This window comes from Calonectris borealis, chromosome 4 (assembly GCF_964195595.1).
Source record: "Calonectris borealis chromosome 4, bCalBor7.hap1.2, whole genome shotgun sequence".
NCBI lineage: Eukaryota > Metazoa > Chordata > Aves > Procellariiformes > Procellariidae > Calonectris > Calonectris borealis.
Window position 1 is genome coordinate 504,951 of NC_134315.1, and position 25,786 is coordinate 530,736.

The 25,786-nt window shown below is 70.7% G+C and overlaps 4 protein-coding genes across 6 annotated transcripts; all 4 read right to left on the reverse strand.

Moving 5' to 3' along the window:
• Positions 1–249: 249 nt before the first annotated feature.
• VPS16 (VPS16 core subunit of CORVET and HOPS complexes) lies at positions 250–10,405 on the reverse strand. 2 transcript variants are annotated; one of them, XR_012673394.1, is made up of 24 exons: positions 10,279–10,405; positions 9,893–9,981; positions 9,689–9,786; positions 8,806–8,934; positions 8,326–8,470; positions 8,144–8,259; positions 7,676–7,798; positions 6,702–6,757; positions 6,406–6,495; positions 5,702–5,796; positions 4,887–4,963; positions 4,537–4,668; positions 4,301–4,428; positions 3,906–3,941; positions 3,584–3,692; positions 3,378–3,512; positions 3,170–3,278; positions 2,806–2,903; positions 2,616–2,720; positions 2,027–2,135; positions 1,597–1,766; positions 1,371–1,467; positions 1,057–1,160; positions 250–738 (listed from the first exon to the last, which is right to left on the reverse strand). XR_012673394.1 is itself a non-coding variant. In XM_075148277.1 (24 exons), exons 1-24 carry the CDS (start codon positions 10,329–10,331, stop codon positions 594–596), a joined length of 2,517 nt encoding a protein of 838 aa, XP_075004378.1. In that variant the 5' UTR covers positions 10,332–10,405; the 3' UTR covers positions 250–593. The 2 variants fall into 2 exon arrangements, 1 of the variants encoding a protein (XP_075004378.1); XM_075148277.1 differs by having other exon boundaries at positions 2,027–2,104.
• Positions 10,406–11,106: 701 nt separating this feature from the next.
• On the reverse strand, positions 11,107–13,452 carry LOC142081586 (N-acetyltransferase 8-like). Of its 2 annotated transcripts, none has more exons than XM_075148294.1 (2): positions 13,025–13,452; positions 11,107–12,061 (listed from the first exon to the last, which is right to left on the reverse strand). In XM_075148294.1, the coding sequence occupies exon 2, from the start codon at positions 12,046–12,048 to the stop codon at positions 11,311–11,313; it is 738 nt and encodes a 245-aa protein (XP_075004395.1). In that variant the 5' UTR covers positions 12,049–12,061; positions 13,025–13,452; the 3' UTR covers positions 11,107–11,310. The 2 variants fall into 2 exon arrangements, with proteins under 2 accessions (XP_075004395.1, XP_075004396.1); XM_075148295.1 differs by lacking the exon at positions 13,025–13,452 and adding an exon at positions 12,623–12,829 and having other exon boundaries at positions 11,113–12,061.
• Positions 13,453–14,122: 670 nt separating this feature from the next.
• LOC142081585 (putative N-acetyltransferase camello) lies at positions 14,123–16,174 on the reverse strand. The gene is given in 3 exon segments (XM_075148293.1): positions 14,123–15,379; positions 15,980–16,018; positions 16,021–16,174. Coding segments are annotated over 3 exon segments (741 nt in total). The 5' UTR covers positions 16,046–16,174; the 3' UTR covers positions 14,123–14,702.
• Positions 16,175–16,549: 375 nt separating this feature from the next.
• Positions 16,550–25,356, reverse strand: CPXM1 (carboxypeptidase X, M14 family member 1). Its single transcript, XM_075148296.1, has 14 exons — positions 24,693–25,356; positions 23,578–23,685; positions 22,584–22,693; positions 21,803–21,942; positions 21,639–21,723; positions 20,197–20,347; positions 19,935–20,023; positions 19,678–19,801; positions 19,266–19,462; positions 18,994–19,173; positions 18,479–18,776; positions 18,268–18,407; positions 17,487–17,589; positions 16,550–16,877 (listed from the first exon to the last, which is right to left on the reverse strand). The coding sequence occupies exons 1-14, from the start codon at positions 25,276–25,278 to the stop codon at positions 16,615–16,617; spliced, it is 2,574 nt and encodes an 857-aa protein (XP_075004397.1). The 5' UTR covers positions 25,279–25,356; the 3' UTR covers positions 16,550–16,614.
• Between the last annotated feature and the right edge of the window lie 430 nt (positions 25,357–25,786).

Sequence of the window (25,786 nt, forward strand, 5' to 3'; positions counted from 1 at the left end):
ATCCAGGGATCCCCCCTTCCAAACCCCGCCCAGGGCCTGCTCCGGGCCCCCTGGGACCCCTCCCCAGACCCCAGTGTCCCCCATGAATGCCCTACAGCACCCCCCGCCATGTAACCCTGTCCCCCGGGAACCCCCGCGCCCCCTCGCTGGGGGTGCTGAGCTGCTGGGGGGGCCGAGCAGGCTGGGATGAGCAGGATGGGGGGGCCGAGCAGGCTGGGGGGGCCGAGCACTTCCCAGCAGGAGACAGGGCAGCGAGCTCTTCTCTTTATTGAACAAGATGGGAGGGGGCCACACGGCAAGGGGGGGTCCTGCTGTGGTATTTCGCAGCCAGCGAGGAAGACCTCGGCCTCCTACCAGCTGCGAGGGGGACGCTGCGCGGGGGACCCCACCCCTGCCCTGGCGCAGGACACGGACACCTCCTGCCACCCCGCCCTTGTCCCCAGGCACAGACACCCCACAGCAAGGGGGAGGCGTGGGGGAGCAGCGAGCCTGGGCTGGGGGGACAGGGCACCAGTGGGAGGACGGGGGGCTGGAGCCCCCCCTGCAGTGCACGGTGGGCAAGGGGCCAGGGCAGGGCCCCCCAGCGCTGGGGCTCACTTCTTCAGGAGCTGGGCTCGGGCCCGGTTCAGCTTCTCCACCACGGCGGCGTCGGTGCTGGCGGTGCACTTGGACAGGACAAAGTTCATCTCCGTCTCGTTCTTGTGCTCGATGGCAGCGTCGGCCGCCTGGTCCAGGTCCCTGCGGCGGAGCGGGGGAGCTGGGGCGGTGTGGGGACGGGGGGGGGCAGCAGCCCCAGCCACCGGTCCCCCATGTCCCAGAGGCACCGGCCACAGCAAGGGCAGGCACCCCATGCAGCCCTCACCGGCGGCGGAGGAGGAGGCTCAGGGTGTCCCCCCAGCGCCGCCCATGTGCTCCTGGGGGTCTCACCCACCCCTGGTTCCCCCTGAGGCCCCCAAGTCCCCCGCCATGCTGCAGGAGGAACCAGCTGCTCCCACGGGCTCCGACCCTGCCCCATGCACCCCCAGCCGCCCCTGGGCTGGGGCCGAGCTGACGCACCCCACCAGGACGAAGGCCTTGACGCGCTGCTCGGGGGTCACGCGGGGCGCGTACTTCTTGGCCTCGTAGCGGTTGTGGTGCTTCACCGAGATCTCCACGAAGGGCTGGAGAGGAGAGGAGCGGAGAGGAAAGGAGAGGAGTGTGGTGAGAGGGCGGGGGGGCTGGCTGCTCGGCCCTCCCAGCCCCCAGCTTCAGCCCTTGCCCCACGCCGGGCTGCCCCACGCAGTGCCCTCCTGCTGCCCCACAGCATGGCCCAGCCCCACGGCCACCCATGGGGCAGGGCTGGCCCCCCCTCCAGCGGGGAAATCTCTTACCAGGTACCCAATGGGTGATTTCTTGCTCTTGGAGAACTTCTCCATCTCCTCCCAGTCCCCACGGTTGGCCAGGGCACTGATCTTCAGCCACCAGTACCTGGGGAGCAGGTCAAGCCGGTTCCTCGAGCTGCCAGTGCCCTGCAGCCCCCCGACCCCAGCCCCACAGCTCGGCTCCTGCCCGGGGTGAGCCCCCGGGGCTGCATGGAGGAGCCCCCCCAGGACCGACCTCTTGTCAGGGATCTTGAACTCCCGGTAGAGCTGCTCGGCTCGCTTGTGGTGGCCGTCCAGGATGAGGTTGGAGACGGTGTCATGCAGCGAGAGGTCGAGATAGGGCTTGTCAAAGTCCTCCTGGAGGTGTCGCTGGAGCCGCAGGAGCTTGATCTGATCCTCTGTAGCCTGGGGAGCAAAGCGCCAGCCTAAAAGGTCCCTGCCCTGGTTCTGCCCAGGGGGCCCAGAGGGTCCCTGCCCCAGCAAGTGATGGCAGCAGCCCACCCAGCCTCAGCCCTGGAGCAGGGCAGAGGGACCTGCGGTGCCACGTCAAGCGGAGGTGGCAGAGCCAAAGCCCCGTGTCCACCGGCGATGCCCAGCTCTGCTCCTGCCCAGCCCCAGGAGAGCAGGGCCCCCCGCGGCACCTCCCCGGCCCCGGCTGCGCTCACCTTGGCAGCAAACTCGTTCTTGGCTTTGTAGTACTCGTCCAGGGCGTTCTGCAGAGCTCCTACTCGCCCTTCGATGCGCTGAGGACAGAGAGCACGGCCACTTCACCTCCTGCCAGCACAGATGCCACGCTGCAGGGATGGGCAGCACCCTCAGAGCCCCCCAGGTGGGCCAGGAGGGGTGTCTGGTGCCAAGACACGGCCAAGGCGAAGCTCCGGCTCTGCAAGGCTTTGCTTTGATCCCCAGAGACGGGCAGAGGGCTGGGCCCTGCCTAGCCCACGTTGGGATCCTGACCTCCCCGGCACACGGAGGACAGGGTGGATGTCTGCTACCACAGAGCCCCGAGGGACCGATGGCCCTGGGGTACGAGGTGGGGAGCTCCTTTCCCACACCCGGAGCCCACCCTGAGCGTGGGGAGGGTGGAAACCCCCCTGGCTGCAAACACCCGGCTGGTGCCGCTGCGCTGCGTGGGGCAGAGGCAGCCACCAGGCGTGAAATTCCCCCCTGCCCCTCTCCCCAGCCACGCAGCTCCCTGGGCGAGGAGGAGCCAGCCCTTCCTCCCCGCTCCTCCTGCCGCTGCCAGGCACAGACCTTCTCCGAGTAGCTGGAGTGGACGTGGAAGTTGCCGAGCTCCTGGTGATTGTCGTCCTGGTTATACAGGTCCTTCAGCGTCTCCCGCTCCTGGTGCTTGCAGAACTGGGGAGCGATGGGGGGGTCAGGACATACGGGGACGGACACCATGGTGGCTCCCGGGGGCCGGGTGTGCGGTGGCAGCCCCTACCTGGCGGTACAGGCTCAGGGCCACCGGCTGGTTCTGCAGCGTCATGAAGAAGGTGCCACGATTCAGCTCGTTCTTCAGGTGGAGCACGACGGTGTAGACTGGGACAGACAGCGTGGTTCAGGAGGGGGGGACGGGGACCCTGCCCCCCGCATGGCTGGCCCCAGGGAGCAGCACCGGGAGGGGAGTGAGGGGACGTCCAGGCGCAGGGCAGAGCCCCGTGCTGAGGGCGAGCACTGCCCCCAAGGGCTCAAGCAGCTCCTGCCACCCTCATCCCACAAGGCACAAAAGCATAAACAGGCTCCCCCAGACCCCACACTGCTCCCCTCCGCTGCAGACCCCTCCTCTGCCCAGCCCTGACCCTCACCCAGGTCCGTGTCCCCGCTCTCGATGGCTTTGCTGAGGGCCAGCTTGCTCCGCTTCATCTTCAGCAGCAGCGGGACCTGCTCCCCGGAGCGCGGCTCATACTCCAGCAGCTGCAGGCGGCAGAGGGGTCATCAGCGTGCGGCCACCACGTGTGACCCCCCGGCCACCCCACCGCCCAGCCAGGCGTGCCACGGCCCCAGCCACGAGACCTTGATGGCCAGCTCCGTCCTGCCGCAGTCGTAAGCCCGGGCAGCGATCTCTGAGTAGGAGATGCCCGGCGTGTCACCCAGCTTCTGGTTGATGGCGTGGGCCACCTCCTCGTCGGACTTGTCCTTCTGCTGCACCTGGAAGGGCGCGAGCGGAGAGGTGACCATACGGCCCCGGAGGCGCAGAGCCCTCCGAGCTGCCTCCTCACCTTGTAGCAGGCCCAGTGGGCCAGGATGCGGCTGACGCCCTGGATCTCCGAGAGGCGCAGGTACTCGCAGATCCTGATGGCCAGGGGGTAGAGCCGCCGCAGGACCAGCCTGGCGTGGCACACGGGGGGTCAGCGGCACGGCCCCCCACGGGTCCGAGGAGCCGAGCAGCTCGGCCGGCCTCGGGGGGGGCCCTGAGCTCACTCAGCGCCCGGCCAGGGGGACAGAGACCCCGGGGATGGGGACTGCGGCGTGGCCGGACACTGCCCCAGCCCAGGCTGCTCGGGGACAGGGCTGTCACGCCCAGCTCACGGGGACCCTCACCTGTCCAGCAGGACCTCGATGGTGAGCCGCTTGTATCTGTGGGGACAGTCAAGGGACCACAAAACCCCAGGGAGCACAGGCAACGCGTGCTGGGTGCCCGCCCCCTCCTGGCAGCGCCCCAAAGCCAGCCCCGGCACACACGGCCGTAGGGCCAGCTCGGCTCCGCAGGCACCGCAGCCCAGCTCTGCGGCGTGTGACGGGCGTAGAGGTCTCAGCTACAGAGCCCTGCCATGGAGCCCAGGGCACAGCACAAGCCTGCGGGGCCGGCAGCTCTGTCCTCCCCCTCTCGCTCCGCCCCAGCAGGGCCTGGAGCCCCAAACAGCACTGGTCCTGCCTGGGCCAGACCCTGCGCCCGCCCCAGGGTCATGGCTCGCGCGCTGAACCATGGAGGATACTGGGTGAAGGTGAGGGGGATGCCGATCTGGTAGTCCCGGATGGCGTTGAGCACCCGCAGGTCCTGGCACATGCGCACGAAGCTCTCCGGGGGGAACTTGTCGAGGAAGCACTTCCCGAAGGAGGCTGCCTGCGGGAAGAGGCATGCGGCACTGGGGCTGTGCCGGCCACGGCACGACCCCCAGCCGGGAGGGAGACGCTTTCGGCCGCAGCCAAAGCCTCCCTGCGCCTCGCTCACCCTCAGCAGCGACTTCTGGGTGTCCGGCTCGTGCTCGTAGCCGGCTGCCTCGATGCACTGGCTCACCGCCTCCGGGAGCAGCTTCTGGTCCTTGATCTCCCGCAGGTACTCGTCTGCCTTCTGGCTCTCCTTCTGCAGGGGAGCGCAGCCCGTGGGGAGAGCGCGGGGGTGCTCGCCGGCCAGGGTGAGCCCTGGGAGCCCCAGCACCCCTGGGACCGGGGGCCAAGGGAGCCCTCGCCCCCCGGCAGGGATCTCCCCCTTCCCATCACCGCAGGGTGACGCTGGTTTGCACCGGAGCCACCCCAACCTCCTCAGGGGCAGGCAGGCAGGAGCGGGGCAGCGGGCCGTACCTCGTACTCCTTCTGTGCCTCCAGCAGGAGCGCCCCTGGGGCCATGGAGGCGATCTTGAAGATCTCCTGGCTGACCTCTGCAGAGATGGGGGGAAAAAACCACGCGAGAGGCTGCCCCAGCCCAGGCACGTCACCTGCACCCGCTGCAGCCTGCTCCGTCACCGTCCCCGCCTGCAGCTCTGACCCCAGGAGAGCCCACGCCAGCACCGTCCTTCGGCGGGGTGGGAGCACGGCCACCGCCAGCCTGAGGAGCTGGGCGGCTCGGGGCCGCTCTTCCAGCCCTCGCGACTGCAGCCCCCCGTAAACGCAAACCCAGGGGTCCAAGAGATGGAGACAGGGGCAGCTGCCAGGTCCCAAGGAGCTATTCCCCCACGCAGAGCCACGGCAGCTCCCAGGCAGCTCCGCTCTGGAAGTGCGAGGGTGGCGGCAGCGCAGGAGGTGAGGAACCGGCGTGCCGAGCTGTGCCAGGTCTCAGCTCAAAGCCTGGGGGCTCCGGCAGCAGGAGGGGGAGGTGGCAGGGTCCCACTCAGGCCACGGGCACAGCAGAGCTGGGGAGGGAGGGAGCCCAGGGCCAGGCGAGGGACTGGGTTCAGAGCCCCGCACCAGGCGGCGGGTGGGGCTCAGGGCACGGCTCTACTCCGCTGCGGGGCTCTCGCCACCTCCTGAGCCCCCAGGAAGGGCTGGGCAGGCCGGACCCCGCACACAGAGCTGGGCACAGTCGCGGGCCGCATTCTGGGTGCTGAGCAGTGCGGGAGAGACCTGCCTGCCCGGGCACAGGGGGTCCCACTCAGCCTCGCCACCCAGCGCCACCTCACCTGGGATCTCGTGCAGGAACTCGTGGGAGGTGCGAGACAAGATGCGAACCCCGTCCAGCTCCGGCACCAGGTAGGAGTCCTCATCCAGGACAAACCTGCGCTCCCCGCTAAGGGCTCGCGGGAAGAAAGTGGCTCTGGGAGCAGCCCAGCCCTGCCGAGGGCCAGCCCCAGCGATGCCAAGGAGCGACCCCCTGGAGCCCCCGTCCCTCCTGGCTCGCGACCCCCCTTTCCACGGAGAGGCAGCAGGGGACGGGATCAGCACTTGGGAGGGAGAAGAATCCCCCCGCCCACGGCAGCCCTCGCCCTTGGGGAATTGGGACTGGAGCTCGGCAGGGACAGTGCTCCCAGCGCGGGGGCTTTGGGGGTCCCAGCACCAGCGCCGCTCTCGGAGCCGAGGGGCAGCGGGATCCCCTCAGCAGGAAGGCTTGGAGAAGGGGGGCAGGGGCCGGGGGGGCAGACAGGAGGGGTTTTCGCTGCTGTACAGAACCGATTTGGCCAGGGCTGGGCAGGCGAGATCGTGACAAAACTGCAGAGGAGAGGAACGAGTTCAGCCGCCTCCGACTGTCCCAGGGGGCCACTGGCACCACTGGTGTTCCTGGAGCAGCCCTTGCCCCTGCCAGAGACGGCGGTGGCCCAAGGAGGGCCCGCGGGGGCCTGCGGTTTGGGCTGGCCTTTGGAAACGACGCCTCTTCCCCAAAGGATACTGGATGCACTCCGAGGAGTTCCCCGCCACCATCAGCTGCCGGTCCCAGGCCACCACCACGGCACGCTGCCGGCTGCGGGGACGCATGCACCTGCCAGGGAGCCCCAGCCTCGGCTTAACCCCGGCCCAGCTGCAGCCCCCCACGCCTGGAGCGGGGACCCGAGAGGGTCCCGCTCGTCCCAGGGAGGCAGCGGGGCGGCCGCAGAGCCGAGCAGACCCCAGCAAAGGCTCGGGGTGCCGGCGGAGCACGGGTGGGCACAGCCGGGGGCAGAGGGGGCTGGCGGGGAGACCACTCACCAAACCATCTGCTTGGGCGGAGATCGGATGCTGCTGTTGAACTCGCAGAGCTTCTCCTGCGGCAGGAGAGGGCTGGGTCAGGGGGACGGTGGCACAGGGACGGGTGGCATCGCCTGCGCTGCCGGGGCCACGCGCTGAGGGGAGCTGCTGGGGGATGAGCAGCACGGACCAGGCTGCGCTTAGCACCGGGAGCGTGGTGGGTGCTGCAGCGTGAGTGGGTCCTGCGGGAGCACCCGGCCCTGTCTCTAGCTCTGGAGACAGCCAGGGCTGCGGCTGACGCAGCCGAAGGGCGAGGATGCTGCGTGAGTGCTTAAACCGAGTAAGAGAAACACTCCTCCACTGCTGTGGCACGCGGCTTGCCTGCACGCAGAGCAAAAAGCTGTTTCGGCTTGACTGAGACCTGGTAAGTGAACGAAGGCGAAAGGAGAAGGAGGGCACGTCTTGGAGGGCGTGGAAGGCAACCAGCACCTCACCAGCACGGGCCCCAAACGTGGGGGAATTTGCAGGGCAGAATCAAGACTCGCAAGCACGGCCCCTGCGCCGAAGTGACCGCACCAGCAGTGGTGACAGGGCTGAGACTACCCCAGAAACAATACTAGAACCACCAAGTTTGGGTACGGACATCACAGAACTGTGACCGGTGGGGAAAAAGTAATTAGTGGTGGGCTGTTTATCTGGGGGCGGGGGGTTGGACAGAGAAAGGGAGGTGCAAGGCCAGCAAAAAGGTAGGTTCAGAAATAGAAAAAGTGGGGAGGAAGGTATAAAATCAGGTGAAGGGCAAAAGAGGGTGGATCTCCCGAGGACAGGAGCGCAGGCGCCCGCGGGCGGCAGCGAGGCTGCAGACCTGAGTCCATGGGGACCCCGAGGGAACCTGCATGGACACCCCACCCTGCCGGATCTGTCTGCCAGACAGGGAGAGGAGGGGGGGCTGACACCCTAACGCCCCGCGACAGGGAGGGAAGGGAGACGCTCACCTTCAGCGTGGCCAGCCCCATCCAGATGTAGCCGGTGTCGGTGAAGAGCGCCAGGCAGCGGTAGTTGAAGGACACGGCCATCTGCAGATAGGCGCCGGCGGAGGGGCTCATGCCAGGGGGGGTCTGGGACAGGGAAAAGGAGGGGGTCACACCTGGGGGGCACGCTCTGGGGACACGGGACATGCTGCACGCTGGCACCGACGCTGCGTAAGGGCTTGAGGACTGGTCAGAGCGGGGGTGTCCCTTCCCACCCTGCGCCCACTCAACCCTCACCTCTTTGCCCCTGGCCAGGTGTCCCTGCTGTACACGCCTGCCCGCGGGGCAGCGGGGAGAAGGACCTGCCAGCGAGTACTGGAGGCTGGAGAGCAGCCCGTGGGACAGTGAGGGGACAAGGGAAGGACCTGCCAGGGAGTGCAGGGGGCCGCAGACCGCCCTGCTCCCCGCGGACACCCGCTGCGGCTTGCTCACCACCACGGAGCAGGAGGTGTTGTCCAGGAGGTAGAGGTCCTGTCCGACCGCCAGCAGGACGATGGTGACTCTGTCCTGGGACAGCACGGCCCAGCAGGAGGGTGGCTTCTGCAGACCTGCCGGGCACCAGCGTCAGGCCCCCGCGCCCGGCCGGAGCAGGGGGCAGCGGGGAGGGGACGCACCGGGAACCTCGGGCATCCTGCGCAGCTTCAGGTCGTCGATGTTGGTGGTCAGGGAGAAGCGGTGTGCCCCGGTGAGGATGGCCACGCCGGTGCCATACTCCGTATGGAAGACCTTCGCCTCCAGCACGTGATTCTGCAGCACCTCCTGTGCCACGGGGAGAGAGCTGGGCCCGGGCCGGGGCAGCCGGGGCTCAGCACTGCGCTGCCGCTGCTCTGGGAATGAAACCGGCCCGGGGAGAAGCGAGCCCAGCCCTGTGCTGGCAGGTGTCCCAGCTCAGACAGGCCCCACTCCTGCAGGGAAGAGGGGATCTTTCTGGCCCCAGGGGCCGTGGGGACAGTTGCCAGCTCATTCCTGAAGGCAGGCTGGGAGAGCCCCATGGGGCTGGGGGAGTGCTCGGGGAGGCCTCGCAGCATTTCACTTCTCCGTCACACAACCCCAACCCTGGGCATCTCTTGAGCTCCCTCTCCTGCCCCACTCACGTTGCCCATGCTGAAGTGGCGCTTGAACTCGCAGAAGAGGTTGTAGATGAGAACGGTGCCGTCCTCCTGGATGCACAGCAGGTCCTCGCTGGCCGTCCAGCCCAGCTGCACCAGCTGCCCGCTCTTCCACTGCGGGCAGGAGACACGTGAGCGCACTGGGGCTGCTCACCTCCCGGCCGGCCCAGCCCCAGGGGCGTCCCTCCAGGAGACGTATGGGAAGCCAACGGCCATGGCTGGGCATCCGCAGCTCTGATGCCCCCAGCTGCCCTGGCAGCTTTCCCTGTCCCTCCACATCCTCACTGCCCTGTGTCTGCCCCAGCCCTGGACAGCGGGGAAGGGAGGATGCTCCTGCGGCACCAACGCTGCTGCTCCCATCCCCACCCTGTCCCCTTTTCCCAGGGCTGGGCAGTCTCCCTCTCCCTACAGCTCTCCCCATTTCCCCCTCGCACACACCACCACTCCTGAGCAGCTTCTCCAAAGCTTTCGGGGGCTGCGGGAGCCGCACGGAGCCATCGCCTCGGAGAGCTTAGGGTGCTGAGGACATGTGGCAGCATCCCGCTTCCCCGTGGAGAGACCAGAGGAGCTGCCCAAGGGCACGCAAGCGAGTGGCGCAGGCAGAAGTGACTGCCGGCCTCGCAGCCCAGTGATTCACCTGCAACACCCAGCTGGTAACCCAACCGTACAGCCTTCGGTGCCACCGGCGAGCCCTTCCACAGTCCCCCTGCCTGCGGGCTTATCGCTGTGAGGGGCAAAGAGCTACAGCCTCCGGCAACCTCCGAGGGGCAGCTGGGACTGTCCCAAGCTCCCTGGCACATCACAGACCTCCACGGAGCACCCGGGGCGCAGCTTAAAGGAGGGGGCGGCCGACCCCCGGGCAGCTCACCGGGATGCCGGCCAGGAGAAGCCCTGAGGCCGAGTAGATCTCCAGCAGCGGGCGGGCGCTGGGGGATTTCTCCCTCCGGGCGTTGTTCTTCAGCAGAGCTGCGGGCAGGATGGGGCAGTCCCGGAGCCGTCCCCACCGGGGGCCCGGGACAGCCCCTGTCCCATGGCTCCAGCCCCAGCGCAGGGGCCCGGGGCCCGGCCCTACCTATGGGCCCCCCGTACGGGGCGGCTGCCACCAGGCAGTCCCGCAGGTCCTCCTTCAGGCTCCACTCCATGGCGTACAGCTCGAACTTCCTGCAGGCGACGGACAGACGGATGGACAGGCGGCAGACCGAGGGACGGGGGGGGCGGGGGCAGCACCCACCCCCCGACCGGCCCCGGGACCCCCCAGCCAGCCCCAAGGCCCACGGCCGCCCCGGGACCCGCCGACCAGGCCCAGGACCCCCCAGCCAGCCCCAAGGCCCGTGACCAGCCCTGAGAACCCCCGAGCAGCCCCAAGGCCCGCGGCCGGCCCCGGGACGCCCTGGCCATCCCCAGGGACGGGGCGGGGGGGCTGCCTCTGGCCGGTACCGGGCCCGGGCCGCCCCTCACCGGTAGAAGGCCTCCTCGCCCAGCGGGTTCCAGTTGGCCGTGTAACAGTCCATGGTGCCGGGCCGGGACGGGACGGGACGAGCCCGGCGCGGCCCCTGCCTGCGCTTCTGCCTGCGCTTCCGCCCGCCACGCCCCGCCGCGACGCCGGCTCGGCCGCCGCCATCTTGAGTGAGGGCTCGGGAAGGAGGGGGGGGGGAGCGCCGCCATCTTGAGTGAGGGCACGGCGGGTCGGCGCCGTCGCCATCTTCAGTGAGGGCACGGAAGCGTCCCCTGTCCCCAGGGTGTCCCCTGTCCCCGGAGGTGTCCCCTGTCCCCGGCCCCACCTGTCCCCGGGGTGTCCCCTGTCCCTGGAGTGTCCCCCACCGCCATTCCAGGATGACCCCCCCAGCACCCCGGGGGTCCCTGGTCCCCCCTGTCCCCAGCACGGGGGTCCTCCTGCCCTGGGCACCCGGGAGGCCCCTGTCCCCCGCGTGTCCCCCGGGGGGACGGCCCTGGGCCCTTCCCGTGGGCAGACGGCCCGGGCTGTTCACAGACACGCTGGCACGCACGGGCACGTGTGCGGGCACGTGCAGACACACGCACACGCTGACACGCGTGCGCACGCGTGTGCAGGCACATGCAGACACACGCACATACGCAAACGTGCATGCACACGCATGCACGGCCACGTGCACGCACACACACATGCAGCACAGACTTGCGGACGGGCACACGCATGCTCGCACGCGCATGTCCACACGCGCCTGTCCACACGCGCCTGTCCACACGCGCCTGTCCACACGCGCATGTCCACACACGCATGTCCACACGCGGACCGCACCCGGCGTTCCCACAGGCCTCTCTTTATTCCTCGCTGCTAGAACACAAGGGAAGGCCGTGCAGCCTGGCCGGGCACAGCCTCCGTCCCCCGCTGCCGACCCCATGCGGGTGCCGCGGCGGTGCCCAGCGTGCCGGGGTCAGCTGTGCTGCGGCCGTGCCTCGCGTGCCAGGGCCGGGGATGCTGCAGTGGTGCCTACCGAGCCAGGGCCAGCGTCAGGGGTGCTGCGGCGTGCCCGGCGTGGGGCTGGGGTGCCGTGGCAGTGCCTGGTGTGGCGGGGCTGCGGTGCGGCCGGGCAGGTCGCAGCGGTAGTGGAAGATCTGGAAGCAGAGGAGGCTGCCGAGCAGCGAGGGGCTGGAGGCACCCACCTTCCTGAAGCCCTGGCCCTCGTAGAGCCGCTGGGCCGCCAGCTGCACCATGGAGGTGGAGAGGACCACCGCCCCGTACCCCCGCGCCCGGGCGAAGCGCAGCACCTCCCCGCAGAGCGCTTTGGAGATGCCCCGGCCCCGGTAGTCCTTGCTGACCGACATTCGCTTCAGCTCCAGGGCCACCCCTCTCTCAGCCGGATCCTGCGGCGGTGCCACGGCCACCATGCCCACCACGGCCCCCCCGGCCTCCGCCACCCAGAAGCAGGAGTCGGGCGCCCGCAGGTAGCTGGCGGAGATGTCGCGGAGGTCGGTGCTCAGCGCCTGGCGCACGTAGGAGGTGCTGAAGGAGCGGACCACGAGCCAGGTGGCCGACAGCACCAGCGCCACGGCCCCCAGCCCCAGCACCCAGTAGCCGGCTGCTGCCCGCACCGCCGCAAAGAGGACCAGCAGCCCCAGCTGCGCCCACGCCGAGCGCAGGACGTGGCGGTAGCCGGCCGGCGTGTGCTCCAAGATGCCGCGGGCGAAGAGGGTCCTCACGGTGTCGTAGTCCTGGTCCCGGTACTGCCGGATGCGGTAGGATGCCATGGGCTGCCGGCACCTGCGGCACGGCACAGGTGTGTCAGGGCAGTGCCCGCCTCGGACCCCCCGGAGCATCCCTAGACCCCATCGTCGGGACGGCACAGCCGGCAAACGGGCAGGAATTGCTGCCCGAGCACCGTGTAGCCACGTTAGCTCCTGTCGGCTGGGCACCAGCCCGCACTCTGCATCGCCCCGCCAGCGTAATTATCGTCTTCTCGCTAAAAATCACCATCACCAGCCTTGCCTGGGGTGGGCATCTGGGAATTCCGTCCCCCCAGCCCCTTGCCCTGCCCCCCCGCCCCACTCCTCCTCCCACACCCCTCTTTCCCCTTGGGGATCCCATGAACCCCTCCAAGCATCACGGGGGTCCCCGTGAAGGCAGGGGCTGGGGGCTCCCGTCTCCCCCTTGATGGGCCCTCAGAGATTCATCCCACCCTCCCCAGGCTGCAGGGAGCGGGTTTGGGCTGGGACGCCCAGGAAAGGGGGACCAGGGCCTGGGGGCGATGAAGGGAAGACCAGGAGGATCTGGGGGTACCTGCTCCCCCCGCTCCCCGAGCGGCCCCGGGACCCTGGCACTCACCGGAGGTGGTGCCAGCTCCCCAGGAACCGCGGAAGAACAAAATCCGGGCAGAAGCTGCCTGCGCGCCCGTCCTTTGCCCCGCGGTGCCGTGATGGGAGCAGGGCAAAGGGACACGCGGGGGGTGATGGGCACCGAAATCCCCGGGGGCTGCTGGGGATGCGCCGTGGGCTTGTGCCCCTGCTCACGGGGCGGGCTGAGCCACCCTGGGCACGGGGACCCCGAGCGAGGACGGCTCCCCCTGCCCTGGGGAAGGGTTTGGGGGCCCCGAGCTGCCGAAAACCCCGTGGGGGTCTGCACTGGCCTCGTCACTGGGGGCTAAGGGGGAATGTGGCCTCAACCCACCCCTCCCGGGGTCCCGGCACCGCGCACCCCCCCCTTGGCAAACTCCCAGTCCCCCCCCACCTGCTGCTACCGGCTCTGCCGCTCCTCAAACCGGAGACCACGGCCGCGCAGGTCCTCTGGGCAAACTGGGGGTCCCTCTCCAGACCCTGGGGATCCGGCAACCCCCCCTGCACGGGGCGGGGGGGCCTTCGCTTCCCACAGCCCCGGCGCTGGCTGCCCTGTGCCGGCGGCTCCCACCGCTGCCGCAAAAAAATGCCGGCTCCGTTCAGCCCATCGTTCTGCAACCCTTGGGGGTCTCACCCAGCTTTGAGGGGGGGGGGTCCGATAACAGCACCGGGCTGTACCCCCAGCTCGGCCCTTACCCGGGCTGACGGCGGCTCCGGGGATGCGGCAAGCGCAGGCGCTGATGGGGAAGTGCTGCCCCCGCCGATGCCGGGATGCTGCCACAAATCGAGCCCCGAGAAGGTTATGGGGTCACGCTCAGCCTTGGCCGGGTGAATGGTGGGGGGCCCGCTTCTGCGCGGGGATGGGGGACCCGGGCAGTGGCGGGGGACGGGCAGAGCCCGTCCCCCGCCACTGCCCGGGACCCCCATCCCCGCCAAATGGAGGAGATGCTTCAGCACTGGACCCCCACGGCGGGGGAAGCCTCGCTGGGGGGGGGTCCAGGCACATTTAACCCCTTTGCCAGCCCCCAAGGGCTGGTGTAGCCCCCAGCGCCCTCCACCCCGAGCTCCCCTTTGGGGGGGGGGGTGGGCTGAGCCCCACGGCACCCACCCAGCCTCAGCGGGGATTTTGGCTGGACCCAGCCGCAGGCAGCGGGCTGGGGCTCGTTTCACGGCCAAGTCACCTTTCACCCCGCGAGCGAAGGCTGTCGGGGTGCGAGGTGGGGGCACAAGGAGCCCCTGGGGACGGCCAGCCCCCAGGAGCGGGTGTCCTCAGCCCGGGGGACCGGCTGGCACAGGGGGTCTGGGGGAAACGTGGGAGAGTCGTCCCCGTGGGTGATGCCCCGGGGGTCCAGGTGCCATCCCCCCAACCCCGTGCCGGACCCTTGCCGTGGGGATGCTGCGGGGGTCCTTGCGGTGCCGGGGACCCCCACCATCCCGCTGGGGTGGCCACACCGGGACCCCGTGCCAGTGCGGGAAGAACGACCCAGCCCAGCGCTGTGGACGGTCCTTTATTTCTCCACCCTGTACGGGAGCAGCGCCCAACCCGCAGGCACCGCGCGGAGCGGCCAGGGAGGGGGACGCGGCCGGGGTCTCCCTTTGGCAGCCACGTGCCTCCCAGGGGACACGGAGGCGTCAGGGCCGGGCAGGACACAGCCTCCCCCCGGGAGGCTGAACCCCCTGGCAGGGCTTGGTGGGGAGCAGTGTGGCCCCTCCACCTCCCGGCGGGGTGGTGGCAGCCGCCCCGGCCCCTCCTCTGCGCCCCACAGACCCCCACCGCGCGTGGCACGAGGGTCCCTACCCCCCGTGCGCCCCCGCGCCGGCCTGCAGCGCACTCCCTGAGAAGCGATGCCCGCGCGGCTCCACGGCAAGGCACGAGCCGGGGGGAGGCCCAGCGCCCCGCGGCCGCGCCGTGTCCGGCAGGCACGGCCAAGGGCGGCAGCCCACGGCACAGCCAGCGCGGCGGGGCTCCGGGCACGGGCTCCCCCCGTGCCCCTCGGCCCCACGCGGGGCTCACGCCTGGCCATGCGGGTGTCGGGGCGCGATGCCCGCCCTCCCCGGGGCTGCGGCGGGGCTCAGGGCGCGCCAGACAGGTCGTAGCGGTAGGTGGTGATGGTGCAGTTGGCCAGGCGGCCGTAGGCGGTGGGCAGGACGTAGCGGCGGTGCCGGCGGAAGCCCAGGCGCTCGTAGAGGGCGCGAGCCTCGTGCTGCAGCATCAGCGTGTTGAGCACCACGGCCCGGCAGCCGCGCTGCCGCGCGAAGGCCAGCACGGTGCGGCCCAGCGCCGTGGCGATGCCCAGGCCCCGGTAGTCCTTCCGCACCGACATCCTCTTCAACGCCAGCTCCCCGTCAGCCCCGTCGTCGGCCGGCCGCACGCCCACCGTGCCCACCACCCGCTCGTCCGCCTCCGCCACCCAGAACCGGGCGCCGGCGCTCTCGGCGTAGGCGGCCCCGATGTCCCGCAGGTCGTCCCCGAGGCAGCGGTCGATGTAGGTGCTCCAGGCGCAGCCCAGGAGGTGCCGGGCCAGGGCCAGCAGCAGGGTGAGGGCCAGGACGGGCAGCAGCAGGGAGCGGGCGCTGGCCAGCAGCAGGCAGAAGGTGCAGCCCAGCGCCAGCAGCGCCCAGGGCTGCCGCAGCACGTGCAGGCACAGCGCCGGCGCGTACTCGCTCATGCCGGTGGCGAAGACCTCGCGCACCGCCTCGTAGTCCTCGTCGCGGTACGGCCGGATCCGGTACTCCGCCATGGTGGGCGCTGGGGCGGGGGGGGGGGGCTCAGCCCCGGCAAGTGCCCCCCGCCGCCGGGGCAGGCTCGGGGGTCCCGCGGAGCCCAGGGGCAGCGCGGTGCCGGTGAGCGCCCGCTGCCTGCCGGGCCGGGCCGGTGCGGGCGGGGAAGCGGCTGCCCCCAGCCCCACAGATCCCCCCTCCCACAGACCAGCCCACCCCACAGACTCCCCCGTGCACCCCACGGGCCTGCTCTGCCCCCCCTCTATCCCCCAAGGAACCCTTCCCCACCACCCCGGGAGTGACCCCGCACACCCCCCCACAAGTCCACCCGCCTCGCACCTCCTGGGCCCCCCAGGCCCCCACTGGGACCTGCCCAGCACCCCCCGCACCCCCCCCAGTGCCCCCACGCTCCCAGCACCCCACGACCCCCCACCCCGGACCCCCCAGTGCCCCCACGCTCCCAGCACCCCACGACCCCCCACCCCGGACCCCCCAGTGCCCCCACGCCCCGCACCCCACGGACCCCCCACCCTGGACCCCCCAGTGCCCCCACGCCCCGCACCCCACGGACCCGCCACCCTGGACCCCCCAGTGCCCCCCCCGCCCCCCCGGCCCCGCCCCCGCTCACCGCGCCCTCCGCCCGCACCCGCACCGCCGCCAGCGCCCCCTGACGCTGACAGGACTCGCGGCCCATTGGCCGCCGCGCCTGCCGCGGGGACGCCCCTCCCGGCGGCACGAGCCAATAGGCGCCGAGCGAGGGTCGGCGGGGCCGGACCCGCGGAGGGGCCGGGGCGACGTCGGCGGGCGGGACAGCTGGTCACGTGGGCTGGACGGGGGGCGGGGGCAGGCTGGGCGCGCGGTCGGGGCGGAGCAAAGGGGCGGAGCCAGGGCGTGGAGGCGGGACCTCCGTCTGCGGAGGCGCCATTGACCTTCAGGGCAAGGGCGGGGCCAAGGCTGGGCGGGGCCTCGGGGGGCGGGGCTTGCTGGCGGCCCCGGGTGGGCTGGGGCGTGCGGCGGGATCGGGCCCCGTCCCCCCCCGCCGCCCCCCGAGCGCCGGGGCAGGGCCCGTCCCCGCGGCAGAGGCCGGCAGCAGGCGCAGGGGCAGCACAGCCAACTTTACTGGGAGGCGTCCCGCACAGCGGCGACGCGGGGAGCACCCGCTCCGCACCCGGCCCCCCCGCGCCTTCCCGGCCCCGCCGCCGGCGCAGGCTCCGAGCCCCGGCCCCCCCGCCGAGCCCGCGGCCCCGGGCCGTCTCCCCCCGGTCACGGCGCGCGGCGGTGGGCGCGCAGGCGTCGCAGGCGCTGGCGCCGCAGCCGCAGCAGCAGGTCGGGGGGCAGGCGGGCCCCCCCGGGCAGCCGCCCCCGCAGCCGCTGCCGCCGCGCCCGGGCCAGGCGGAAGCTGCAGGGGGTGGGCACGTTCTCGTAGGAGACGCGGCACGGCTGCGTGGCCGCCTCGTAGCCCTCGGCCCGCGCCGTCACCTCGTACTCCCCCGGGTTCAGCAGCCGCCAGTAGTCCCCGTCGAAGGCTGCGCCAGCGGGGCGGGGGTCGGGTGTCCCGAGGGGCTTGCGGCTGCCCCGCCCCAGCCCCAGCCCCAGCCCCCTCACATCCCCAACCTCATCCCATCCCCAACCCCATTCCTGTCCCCTCCCATCCCCGTTCTCATCCTATTTCCATCCCCATCCCATTCCTGTCCCTGTCCCCATCCCCATCTCCATAGAAATCCTTTTCCTGACCTCATTCCCAACCTCATCCCATTCCCATCCCCTCCCTACCCCATCCCCATCCCCGTTTCCATCTCCATCCCCTCCCCAATCCCATTCCTGTCCCCTCCCATCCCCGTTCTCATCCTATTTCCATCCCCATCCCATTCCTGTCCCTGTCCCCATCCCCATCTCCATAGAAATCCTTTTCTTGACCCCATTCCCAACCTCATCCGATTCCCATCCCCTCCCTACCCTATCCCCATTTCCGTCTCCATCCCCTCCCCAGTCCCATTCCTGTCCCCATCCCATCCCCATTCCCAACCTCATCCCATTCCCATCCCTACCTCCATCCCCTCCCCACCCCCATCCCCAAATCCCATCCCATTCCCATCCCCGTCCCCGTCCCTGTCCCCATCCCCATCCCACCGTACCCGTCCGGACGTCATGGTTGATGCCGTCCACAGAGATGATGGCGTTGGCGATGCCCTGCTCCGTGTCTCTGTCCCGAACCACCCCCTTAATCCCGCGGTGCACCTGGGGACCGCGGGCCGCAGCGGGTGTCAAAGGGGCGTGCGTGCGGGTGGCACACGCACACACATGTACACACGCACACACACGTGCACGCGCACACACACACGTGCACACACGCAGACACGTGCACACCCACACATGCCACCCTCAGCCACACCCGGCACCATTTGTGCCCAGACCCCAGTGCGGGGCACGGTGGGCACACGCGGCAGGCAACGCACACCCATGGCACAGGCGTGCTACGGGTGGCACCGGCGCACCAGGCACACGCGCTTTGCACACATGAACCCGCACAGGGAGTGCACGCACTGCGCGCACGCGCACCTGCCACACGCGGTGTGCACGAGCACGGGCGCCCCGCAGGCTGCACACACGGGGGGTGCACGTCTGCACTGCGCGTGGCACACGCCTGCCCTGGGCACGGGGGCACATGCCCCCCGCACGGAGCACACATGTGCCTCACATGCCAAGCCCACGCTCCGTGCCCGTGGAGGTGCCCATGGGGGGCGTGGGGAGGCACCCATGGAGCCTCAGGGGTGTTTGGGGACCCCCGAGCTGTGTCCTGCTGTCATCTGCTCAGCCCATGCCAAAAGCCCGACCCCTCGGTGCCCACACGGGACCCTGCAGCGTATCCCCCCCCCTCAGGACCACGGGGCCACCTGGGGGGTCCCCGTCCCCGACCTGCTCCATGTAGAGCAGCAGGGACTCCCGGTTGTTCTCCCACTCGACCGGCAGCTCGGAGGCGTGCGGGAACTTGTCGCAGGAGAGCTCCACCGTGATCTCGAAGCAGTTGGTGTGCAGGTAGCTGAAGTCGTTCATGCCTGCGCAGGATGGGGAGGGGTGTCAGGGGGGTCCCCGGCCATCCCCCCTCCCGCCCCGGCCCCCCACTCACTGCCGGGCACCGTGTGCCAGTTGGCCCCGTTGATGATGTTGCCGAAGCGGATGAAGTCGTCGTAGTGGCAGAGGCGCCGCTCCTCGCTGGCCATGGCCAGGTTGGAGGTGGCGTAGACGGTGGCCAGCCAGCGGAAGACCCCGTCGTCGGCGGTGGGGGTCAGCTCCTGCGCCTTCCAGTAGGTGCGGGTCATGTCGAAGGGGTAGGTGACCACCAGCTCCCCCCCGTGCAGGTTGGCGCTCAGCACGAAGGGGTACCGCTGCATCCAGTCGATCACCGCCCGCGTCTCGGGGGCCACCTGGGGGGACCCCACGTCAGAGGGAGCTGTGGCGGGTCCCGCTGGTGAACCCCCCGCCGGGCCGGGGGAAAGGCTCCCATAGCCCCTTCCTTAGGGCACACGGCCGAGACCCCGCGGGTCTGTCCCTGGTGCAGCCCCCACCACGGGTGGGCATCACCCAGGCGCGCTGGGGCAGGAGGAGGGGCGGGTTTCGGGGTGCCCACGGGGCCGGGCTCACCGTGGCGTTGGCAAAGGTGTAGTACTCGGGGATGGGGATGTAGTGGTTGGGGAACTCGTGGGGCACCAGGTCGTTGTCCTCGGCGTCCCACAGCGCCGTGTTGAGGTCGGCAAAGTTGTGGTTGAGGTCGATGCCCTCGTAGGTCCAGCGGCCCATGGCCCAGCCCGACAGCTCCGAGCCCTGCCGGGGGACGGGGTCACCGGGGACCGGCACCGGGACGGCCCCGCGGCAGGTCGGCGCTCAGCACCCTGGGGCCAGGCAGCCCACCCTACCAGCTTGTAGGCGGTCTCGTAGCCGTCGGGGTTCATGGAGGGCAGGAGGTGGATGCGGGTCTCGGTGACCAGCTGCACCACGCGGGGGTTGCCCAGCCGAAACTCCCGGCACAGGTACTCCATCAGGTTGAGCAGCAGCTCCCGGCCCAGCACCTCATTGCCGTGCATCCCCGCCACGTAGCGGAACTCCGGCTCGCCTGCCGGGCACAGCAGTGGTGGCAGCGGGGACCCCAGCCGCCCCGGTCCTCTATGCCCCATGCCAGCCTGGGCATCCCCGGTGACTCTGTCCCCATCTGCCTGCACCAGCCTGGGCATCCCCGACCACCCGGTCCCCATCCTGCACCAGCCTGGGTGTCCCCGGCCACCCCAGCTGTCACCTCCCCTCCCTGCCCCGGAGCCGCAGGGCACCTACCCACTTCGTGCTGCCCGGGGTTGTCGGAGATCTCCATGACGTACATCTTGAGGCCCAGGTAGCTCTTCCCGATGCTGTAGACGCGGGTGATGTTGGGGCACTCGTCGTTCACCCGCTTCATCAGCTGGGGAGGGGACAGTGCTCTGGGTCAGGGTCCGGGGGCACCCCGGGGGTGCGGAGACCCCCTGCCCCCTGCCGAGGCTGCCCCCAGGGGTGCAGAGACCCCCTGCCCCCCGCCGGGGCTGCAGGGAGGGCACCTTTCTCATCTCCTTGTAGTTGTGATGGCGGAAATCCAGCTTGTCGGTGGGCAGGGGCTGGCTGTGCCAGGAGTAGATGTTGTTCGGGTCTGCGAGGAGCCGGGCGGGCACAGAGGGGACGAGGGGGGGACACGGTCAGAGATCCTGGGATGCAGGAACATCCCGGACACCAACCCTGGGGACAGCCCCAGCAGAGCGTGCCTGTCCTGGCTGCTCGCGGGTCGGGGCGAGGGGTGGCGGGCGGCGGGCAGCGGGCACCCACCCGGCAGCGGGCAGCCCAGGACCTCTGCCCGCAGGCAGATCGTGCCGTTCTGGAACCAGCTCTGGGGGTTGATGCGCAGGTACCGTGCCACCACCGGCGAGGGCAGCAGGTTGAGCACCGGCGTCTCGGGGTCCTTGTTCCCAGGGAAGACCTGGGGGGGGGACGGACACAGCCCCTGCGGGTCCCTGTGCTGGGGGGGGACCCAGCCAGGGGCCGCGGGGACGGGGGCTGCAGCAGAGCCGCCCGCCGGGGCCCAAAGGGTTACAGGCGCCGCAGCCGCCTCCGGGCCGGGCCTCCCCTGGCCCCCCTCCAGCCCCTAACGAGGAGCAGACACAGGGCTGCGGGGAGGGAGCCCCAGCCCGGCACCGCCGAGGAACCAGAGCCCCAACGGTGCCGCAGAGCCTGGGGCGCCCGTGCCCCCCAACCCACCATCCCAGCACCCAGAGGGGAGGGTACCCAGCACGGTCCCCAGGAATGAGCATGGGGACCCCCAAACCCGTCCCAGCACAGTGCTGGCACAGGGACCCCCAAACCTGCCCCTGGCACAGCCCTGGCACGGGGACCCCACACCTGCCCCTGGCACAGCCCTGGCACAGGGACCCCCAAACCTGCCCCTGGCACAGCCCTGGCACAGGGACCCCCAATCCCGCCCCCGCACAGCGCTGGCACAGGGACACCCAAACCTGCCCCTGGCACAGACCTGGCACAGGGACCCCCAAACCTGCCCCTGGCACAGCCCTGGCATGGGGACCCCCAATCCCGCCCCCGCACAGCACTGGCACAGGGACCCCCAATCCTGCCCCTGGCACAGCCCTGGCACAGGGACCCCCAATCCCGCCCCCGCATGGCGCTGGCACAGGGACCCCGAGCGCTGGTGGGAGCAGCGTGGCCGGCTCTGGCAGTCCCCCCGTCTCACGCCTCCCGGCACACACGTGTGCGCACCCTGGGTGCTTGCACGCCCCCTCGTCCTCACACACACGCGTGACCCTGCGTGCGCAGCGCTCACACGCACACCCGAGCACCAGGCTGCCGTGTTCGCCTTCGGGCACAGCCGGCCGCGCCACGCAGCGCCGCGCACACCTGCGCGTGCCCCCGCCGCGCTCACGCGCGTGCACCGGAGGGGCCTGGCAGGCGGCCGGGGCGGCAGCCGGGGACAAGCAGCCTTTGTGCCTGGTGCCCGGGGGAAGCGCTGCAGGATGCTCACGGGTGGGGAGGCCAAAGGCAACAGAGCCGGGCCCCAGCCCAGCGCCAGCCGGCACGGTTAACCCCCCTGGCACGGTTAACCCCCCCGGCACGGTTAACCCCCCTGGCACGGTTAACCCCCCCGGCACGGTTAATCCCCCATGCTCTCGCTCTGCTCGGGGAGCCGGGCGGGCTGGGGGTGTCAGGGGGGTCCCTGCTCCCACCACCCCTGCCCGGGGCTGCTCCCCACGGGCACCTACCGCCTCCTCGGTGCCGTTGCGGCACGGCTGCCACGTGTGCGTGTCGTTGCTGACCTGGACTTTGTAGGACGTCACCCAGTCGTACCTGCGGGGGGGGGGAAAGGGTCAGCAAGGTCCCGGCCCCCTGCCCGGCCCCCCGGGGCTGGCCCTGCCCGGTGCCTTACGTCCAGATGGAGTTGAGCCCCTGCGTGATGACGCCGGTGAAGTTGGTGAGCCCGCGGGCATCCACCTCCAGCCACTGCTCCGTGTCCTCCTGCCCCGCGCACCAGCCGCCGTCGTAGAAGTCCCCATCGTAGAGCCCCGACTGCGGGGGGGGGGTTTCAGGGACGGGAGGGGGACGCAGGACCCTGCCCGGGCACGTCCCCACCGCCCACGCGCCCCCAGCCTCGACGGTCCCGTGAAAGCTGTGTCCATGTGGCAGCGGCACGGCACCGGCACCGGGACCGGCACAGCACTCTGAGCTGCACGGCACCACTTGGCCGAGGGACCACGGCCTGGGTTTAACGGGACCCTTCAAGGGGCCATGGCCGGACCCCCGCCCCGTCCAACGTGATGAACCCGGCACTGCCAGCAGGCCCGGCTCCCACCGGCCACGGCGAGGGGCCATGCTGGAGAGCCCCTGCTACACGTGTGCCGTGCACACGCCACGCGCATGCCATGCATACACTGCATTTGCCACGCACACACCATGCACACAGCACACACGTGCACACACATGCCATGCATGTGCCACACGCCATGCAAACATCACACACATGCCATGCACACGCCATGCATACACTGCACACGCCATGCACACGCCATGCGCATGCCATGCAAACATCACACATGCCATGCACGTCACATGCCATGCAAACACGACACAGGCCATGCACGTCATGCGCGCACCGTGCACACTGCACACGCCACGCCGCGCACACGCCATGCACACGCTGCGCGTCCTACCTGGATGTTGAGGCGCCCGCGGTGGGCGCCCAGGCCGTAGCGCTTGTCGCTGGAGGCTCGGAGCTGGGAGTCCAGCACCCGCAGAGACTCCAGCCCCAGGGGGGGGCACTCTGGGGGCAGAGCAGAGGGGTCCGGGCTCGCTCAGAGACCCCTGTGCACGGCTGCCCTCGCGCAGGGGTGCCTTCCCCAGGGGTGCCTTCCCCACCCTGTGCCCCTCTCCGTGTGCCCGGGAGCAATGCCCGGCAGGTTCTGTGCCATGCCATGCCGTGCCGCAGGACACATGCCTGCCGGGCGAGGCGCAGCAGCCCTGCCCGCGCCGGCTCCCTGCCCACCGCCCAGCCCGGCCCCGCTCCCAGGCTCTGCGGGGCCAGACCCGAACGTGCAGGCAAGACCCCAAGCTCCCGCCCCCGGCGCAGGAATGCAGCCAGGCCCCATGGCTGCCACCGCAGCCACGACCGCAGCCAGGGCAAACCCTGCTCCGTGTCATGCAAACCGCACTCTGCGTCATGCAAACCCCGCTCCCCGTCACGCAGAGGGGCAGGGAGGACAGCAGAGGCGGGGGGGAGCCCCGCCAGCATCCCCCATCCCCACTGCAGGATGGGGATGTGCATCCGCACACGCGTGTGTGCATGCGGGAGTGTTTCTGTGCCATCACACGCAGCGTGCACAGCGTGACAGTCATGCATGTGCAGGGCGTGCATGTGTGACAGCGCAGGGGCCACGCGTGTGTGACAGCACGTGCCCGGCCAGGGCGGTGGCTGTGACCCCCCCGAGCGCTGGGGGAGGGCTGGGGCCGTTCCCCACACGTGTGGGTGCACGTGCCGAGGCGTGCGGGTGTGCACCCCAGCGCCGAGCACCCGGCTCACGCTGGACTCGGTGTGCGTGCACGGCGTGGAGGTGCGTGCATGGCGTGGAGGCGTGTGCACACGCGCGTGTGAGCCTGTGCAGCCCCGCAGGCCCCTCCGCCCCGTCCCCCGGTGCTGAGCGTACGTACGGGGCTCCTGCGGAGCAGCCGCGTCCTTGGCCGGAGCCTTCGGCTTCTTCTTCACCACTTTCTTCTTCACGACTTTAACCCGCACCAGCTTCTTCCTGGGCGCTGGGGCTGGAGACAGGCGAAGGGACCCCCAGGGTGCTGGGGTCCGGGGCCACCCACACAGCACCCCGGGGCAGGAGCCTGCCGGCCCTTGGGAACCCACGCGCCCTTGCACCCCATCACTCCCCCTCCCTGTGCACCCCCCCTCTCCCGCACACGGCCCCCAGCGCTCACGGGGCCACCCCGGGGCACCCCCCCACCCTACTGCAGCACAGCCCTGGAGGTGTGCACGGCCCCCAGCACACGCATGCACACACACATGCACACACACATGCACACACACACGTCTGCACATGTGCACACACCGCACAAACATGCAGATGCAAGTCGCGCACACAGAAGCTGCACTAGTGCAGACACACACAGAGTGTACACGCACCCGCTGATGCACAGATACATGCACCAACCACACACGTGTCAATACTTGCACGCACACACACTCTCACGGCCAAACACACACACACGCACACACGCACCCCTGTGCACACACACTTTAAGCCACTCCCCTCCACACACACACGTGTGCACACACAGCCCTGCACACACACGGTTGTGCACCCACAAGAGTTGTGCACCCACATGCCTGCACACACAGCCACGCACACACACACAGTTGTGCACACATTGAGCACACACACAGCCATGCACACACACATTGTGCACACACACTTGTGCACACATTGAGCACACACGCAGCCATGCACGCACACACACGTGTGCACACATTGAGCACACACACAGCCACGCACACACACACAGTTGTGCACACATTGAGCACACACGCAGCCATGCACGCACACACGTGTGCACACACAGCCACGCACACACACAGTTGTGCACACATTGAGCACACACACAGCCGTGCACACACACACACAGTTGTGCACGCACATCCCTGCACACACACACATCGTGCACACACACGTCCCCGCACACGGAGCCGTGCACACGGGTGGGCTCACACGCACTCCCAGCTCATGCACCCCCCAGCCTCCCCAGCCCCCCGCGGCTCCTACCTTTGGCCCCGGGCCCCCCCTCCTTCAGCCGCCCGCGCTCCGGGGGGCCGGGGCTGGAGGGGGCTGCGCTGCCCGGGCCCCCCCCCGCCGCGCTTATCGGGGGGGCGGCCGTGGTGCTTTTCGAGGTGCTGGCCCTGGTGCCCTTCGGGGGGGCCGCCCCGGTGCCTTTGGGAGGGGCCGTCGCGGTGCCCTTCGGGGGGGTCGCTGCCGTGCCTCTCGGGGGGGTCGCCCCGGTGCCTTTGGGGGGGCCCGCCGTGGTTGGAGGGGGCCTCGGTGCCGTGCCTCTCGGGGGGGTCGCCCCGGTGCCTTTGGGGGGGCCCGCCGTGGTGCCCTTCGAGGGGGCCGCTGCCGTGCCTGTCGGGGGGGCCGCCCCGGTGCCTTTTGGGGGTCCCGCCGCGGTGCCTCCCGGCGTAGCCCCCGCGGCGCCCCCGGGGGTGCCCATCCCCGCGGCGCCGGGGCGGCCGGGCTCGGCGGGGGCGGCCGCCAGCCCCCGGGGGCGGGGGGCGCTGCCGGGGGGCACCGCCCGGGCGGGGGGCGGGGGGGGGGCCAGCAGCAGCAGCATCAGGGCGAGGGGCAGCCCCGGCATGGCCGCGGCGGAGCGGAGCAGAGCGGCCCCCGGCCCTGCCTGCCCGGCGCTGCCTGCCCCGGCCCTGCCTGCCCCGGCCCTCCCCCGCCGCTCTCACCGCCCCTCCCCGCCCCCGCCCCCCGCGCCCCCCGCCCGCTCCCGCCTGGCCGCGACCCCCGCGGGGTGAGGAGCCGGGCCGGTCACGCACGCTGCCCCCGCGGCCCCGGGTGGGCTCCCCCCCCGCGGCCCCTCTTCTCTCCCGCTGCCCCCCAAAAGGTAAAGTACCCCTGCCCGCACCCCTGCCCGCACCCCTGCCCGTACCTCTGCCCGCACCGCTCCGCCGGGCCGTAAAACTGTCCCCCCCCGTGTGACCAGCTGCTCCGAGAGCCCCCTCGAACTGGGGACAGCGGGTCCAGCCTGCTCACCCTGCGGTCCTTCCACCGTGTCCCCACCGTGTCCCTGCTGTCCCTGGCACCGTGTCCCCGCTGTCCTTGCACCATGTCCCCATTGTCCCCGCACCGTGTCCCCG